This window comes from Triticum dicoccoides, chromosome 6A (genome assembly GCF_002162155.2).
Source record: "Triticum dicoccoides isolate Atlit2015 ecotype Zavitan chromosome 6A, WEW_v2.0, whole genome shotgun sequence".
Classification (NCBI taxonomy): Eukaryota; Viridiplantae; Streptophyta; class Magnoliopsida; order Poales; family Poaceae; genus Triticum; species Triticum dicoccoides.
In genome coordinates this window covers 606,090,947-606,095,922 of record NC_041390.1, presented here as the reverse complement: position 1 = coordinate 606,095,922, position 4,976 = coordinate 606,090,947, and the positions used below count along the sequence as shown (strand labels likewise).

The 4,976-nt window shown below is 47.7% G+C and overlaps 1 protein-coding gene across 1 annotated transcript; it reads right to left on the bottom strand.

The window, feature by feature from the left end:
* Positions 1-2,950: 2,950 nt before the first annotated feature.
* LOC119314543 lies at positions 2,951-3,841 on the bottom strand. The gene has a single exon (XM_037589249.1). The coding sequence runs from the start codon at positions 3,753-3,755 to the stop codon at positions 3,228-3,230; it is 528 nt and encodes a 175-aa protein (XP_037445146.1). The 5' UTR covers positions 3,756-3,841; the 3' UTR covers positions 2,951-3,227.
* Between the last annotated feature and the right edge of the window lie 1,135 nt (positions 3,842-4,976).

The window sequence follows — 4,976 nt, the reverse complement described above, 5'->3', positions numbered from 1 at the left end:
CCCGCGCGCCGCCCGTCCATGGCGAACCCGAGGAGGGCCATCACACTGCAAATCAACACGCAGACCCCGCCATTCCCCGCCGCCGCCGCCGCGCCCTCGTCCTCCTTGCTTCCTTCGTCGCTCCTCCACTTCCTGAAGCGGCCGGCGTCCTTCCCCTTCCTGCTCTCCCTCTTCGTCCTCCTCACCTGGATCTCCCTCCACTTCCACCAACCCACCCCCTCCGCCTCCCTTCAGTGCCCCACTGTCGCCACAGCCCGCGAGGCCGGCCTCCCTGGTGAGCTCCCCCTTTGCCTCGCGAATTCTAGTTTTCAGTTATGCTCTCTGTTGTTAGCTCGCTGCACTAAGTTGTTTTAGTAAAAGAGTTGGAATGTGGCAGGGATGATGTAGAATAAAGAGTGAATTCCGGTTTTTACCCCCTATTTTGACATTTTTGACACTAATTACCCCATTTAGCAAGATTTCATCCATTTTACCCCATTTAGCAAAAATGTTGCCACAGTTTACCCCGTTTAATTTTTTTGAGCATTCTGACTGATGGGTCACAATTGTCGGGTCCAGCTGGCATGCCACGTCAGTGGTTTTTCCTGGCTATTTTTCTCACTGCTGAACTGGGCAGCGCCGCTTCTTCTGACCGGCTCAGCCGATGGAGGTCGCTCGCGGCACGTCCAACGTCCAAGTCGGTCGCGCGCCACGCTCGCCTCCCATGGCTTCTCGTTTATGTTGCTCTCCCCCAATTAACATTCAAACTGATTTTCTTATAAGCATCAAATTCCTCTAGCATGTTCACCATGCCTGCATCATCTGTTAACTCAATCATGGAGTTCCCGTTGGCCCCCTTCTTCTGATAATTAGCGCTGTCCCAAGGGTTGGAACCCAATTCCTTCATCTTCTCCTTTATATCAAAATAAATAATGAAATACCTCTCAATCATCTCTGGCTCTGGATTCTTTTATCTACGGACATGTAAAATATGCCTAACACTCTACATCTCCGTTGCCATCCGCTTTGTGCAAGAAAAAGAAAAATGAATTAGTGGCTGCAATCATAATATACTCTAATACGGTGAACGAACACGTTTCAGCATGCATCATAAGATACAAAGATCCAAACTTCCTTTACAGCTAGCAAGTAACAACACATACTCTTCAGTCAACATATTTGCTACCTAGATATTTAGATATGTAGGTGCATCAGAGTTAGTAAAGTAGTATATTTACACCACTTTAATCTAATCTACAGAACCATCCATACTTAAGGCCATATATGATAACTGAAGAAAAACATACATGATTTTAGATTATATTGGTAACAATTTCTCCTATAATTTATTCAATGGTAATATGACATGCTGATCAAGTACAATCGTCCCATCAGAATACTTCAACCCGGAAATGAGTTTAGTAGGGAGAAAAATAGACAGAAAAAGCCCGTTGACGTGGCATGCCAGCTAGACCTGACAAATTGTGACCCGTAGGTCAGAACGCACGCAAAATTTAAAAGAGGGTAAATTGTGGCAACACTTGTGCTAAATGGGGTAAAACGGATGAAATCCCGCTAAATGGGGTAATTAGTGTCAAAAAAGTCAAAATAGGGGGTAAAAACCGGAATTCACTCTAGAATAAATAACACTGTGTCATCAATTGCAGAAATCAGGCCTGCCTAGTTCATATTTGTAGTAGATACTCCAATTCTTGTTCAGTTTGAAGTTTATAGTGAGAAGAACAAACTGATGTTCTGAACATGATACTGGTGGAAGTGCAGCATGAACAATGTTGTCACACGTGGCTTTAACACCTTTCGGAGCCATTTGGTTTCCACCTTTCAAAATAATCTTTGTGATGTAAACTATTAAACTATTAAGATGATGATTTTGTGATGTAAATTATTAAACCATGCATCAATGATTGTCATTTGGTACTTTGTTTGAAAGTTGATTGTGTTCTTGTTGTCATAAATTGTGAGATGTCAAATGATAGATTTAAAGGTTGGGTCGAGGCAAAGACTAGAACCCTCAAATCCAATCCTTAAAGCAGTTTAAGGGTTGGGTTTGAAGGTTCTAGTATTTGCCCCTGTTTTTCAACCCTTAAAAGTATCAAAAAATGGCACTTCTCAACCCTTAAAACTGCTTTAAGGATTTGAGGGTTTGAAGGTTCTACTAGTAATGCTCTAAACTATATTCCACTCTCAGCAACTCCACTTGGTTTTCGCCTGTCAGCTCTTCAGCGGATCTAGCGTGTGTGCATGCATAAACGGCCGGGTTTCAACGGAGGCTCGCCAATGTTCTTTCTTTGCCCCAGCTTGTACAACGTATGGTCACTCAGTATTTCGTTGGTTAAGGAATACAGAACCAGTAGCAGATGATAAGTATTGATGTGCTGAGCAACTGATTCCTGGCGAAGAAACAGAACACAAGTGATCAAGTATCTTCTTCCACAACTAACAAGAAGCTGGACAGCCGTGTGCGCGCAACATCATCTTCTTCTTCTTGCGCAAGTTGAAGAGTCGGAGGGGGACGAATCCCAACCGCTCCGCCGTCCCTCGCGCCAACAGTAAAATATCACTTCTCTCAAAGAAACAGTAAAATATACCACGAATCCAACAAAAAAATACAGTAAAAATAACACGGGCGGGAGGACGAAGAAGAATCCTCAGTTCATCAGCCGCGCGCGCCATGGAACTTTTGCAGAACTGTCGTCGGAATCGGGGGGTTTCTCCCGTGCTGCAAGTTGGTCGCCTGCTCCGGCCGGAGGCACGGGTGCCGCCCGCGTGACGCGATCAAGCGACGGCGAGACGCCACTGATCTCTGGAGCTTATCCAAAACCGAAACAACGGGAGATGCATCCACACTCCAGAAACAGAAACAGAAACGGGAGCAGAATGTTGTAGCGGCAAACAAATCATCCAAAGACGGATAAGCCTCCGGTCACAGGACAGATGAGATGCATGTATGTGCCTTCAATTTGTCACTCATCTAGTATTGATGTATATCCAAAAGACCAAAACCAAGCGGAGCTGTACACACCTATGTACACCTAAAAGCTACGTATCTAATTGATCAGGCCCGAATCGAATTGGGTCTTAAAACTCCAATCTTCCTGGCCGGCCTAACCCCCACCGATCTTCTATATACAGCGACGGGATTATTCGGGGAATTTGTTTCCTATGTACACTTTGTGCAGTATGTACTAGCGGTATCTTTGCTATGGCATGCCGAGGATGTTGTCTATTTACTGGCGGCCGGCGGCGGCGGAGAGCCGGCTGGGCCCGGCGTGGAACTGCTCCACCACTCGCTTCCGGTGCTGCAGCTGCTGCACTGCGTGGGACGGCACGAGCGCCTTGCGTGCCCAGTGCCCGCTCCCCATGGGGACGCGCTGCGCCAGCCCGCTGTACGAGCGTCTAGAGCAGCCGCTGCCTCTGGGGACGAGCTGCGCGAATGGGCTCGCCGTGCGCTTCGACGGCAGCGAAGGCGGGGAGACGGGCCTGCTGGTGCTGCCAGCTTGGGCCGCCTGCTTGCGCTCCTTGTGGAGGCTGCACCGGAAGGAGCCCGGGTGGTTCGTCGGGGAGCACATGCAGGACCGACGGATCTTGGGGGCGGCGGTGGGGGAGGAGGGGGGAGAGGAGACGCTGACGGACTTGACCGGCGACGGCGAGCCACCGGCGGGGAGCTTGACACGGGAGAGCGAGGCGGATTGGTAGTTGGGAAAGGGGCTCAAAAGGATGGGGCCGCTTGGCCGAGATGCAGCCGCCGTCGACATGATGAGAGATTGGGGAGGTGGAGGCGGAGTTGAGAATCAGAGGAGAGGAGGGGCTTTGGTGTCTCAGTTGAGCTCCGGTGGTTAGCTGCCGGTTTGGGTAAACTAAGATGGAAGCCGGTTGGCCGCAATTTATAGGCCGGGGAGGGCGAGAGGAGGGGCAGTTTGGTAAAGTTAGTGGCGGAGAAATCCTGCAGTTTGGTCAAGTTAGGCCCTGTTTGATAGCAAAGTATTTTTTAAGTATTTTAAGAATACTACAGTTTTTTAGATTATCATAGTTTTATCTACAATGAGTTGTTTGGTTGCCCATAACAACCGTGCTTTTAATATTGTAGTATTAGGCAAACAACAGTTTTTTCTCTGCATAAAAAAAAAACCCCAAACCTCTTTTTTAAAAAGAGAGCTGTTGAGTGCTTAAACACAATGGCTAAACAGCAAAATTTACAGCGTTATACGGCAACAACCAAACAGGTTCTATGTATTGTGAATACTGCAAAATACTTTGTTTTGATAAAACTATGATATCTCGCACCTACAGACAAAATTACTGTAGTTTTTGATACTTTGGTTTATATAATACTTTGCTATCGAACACAGCCTTAAACTTTGTTTCTCCACAAAAAAAAGTAAAACTAACTGAGGTTATGGGTAGCACACGGGAACCGGTCTTGGGCTCATGCATGCTAACTTGCTTTCAAATACTACTGATTTATTTCAGTGTCAAAGTTCTGGTCAATTTCTTGCATTACAAACCAGCATCTTGCTACCACTCCGTATTAGTCATGTCAAACGAGTACGTAGTATATTCCAACGATTTGTGCACCAATGAATGTGAATAGGAACATATGGTGGTCGTTTCCGTGTGAACCGCACTGATTCGTGTGACTTTCTCTGTTCATCAAAAGCGTCTTGCAGAAGCACTGACAGCACACAGCACACAGCGCATGTGCCGGTTGGGCCGGAAATTGGGCAATGTCGGTATTTTTTGTTTGGCAAACAGCAACGTCGATCTGCATCCGGCGTCCTCTATCCGGTTGTCAGTAAACCGGTTCCGGCACACTGAAAGGCCGGTCCCAAGGAAACTATGCTTGAAACGATCAGAGCCATGGCCAAGTTGGCACGACGAGGACGCGCCAGCAGCCGGCCGCGACCGGCCCCCGACCGCCGGCCGTGGGATCACCCCCGCTTTGCTTGAAACGCGGCTGACCACTGAACGCTCAACAT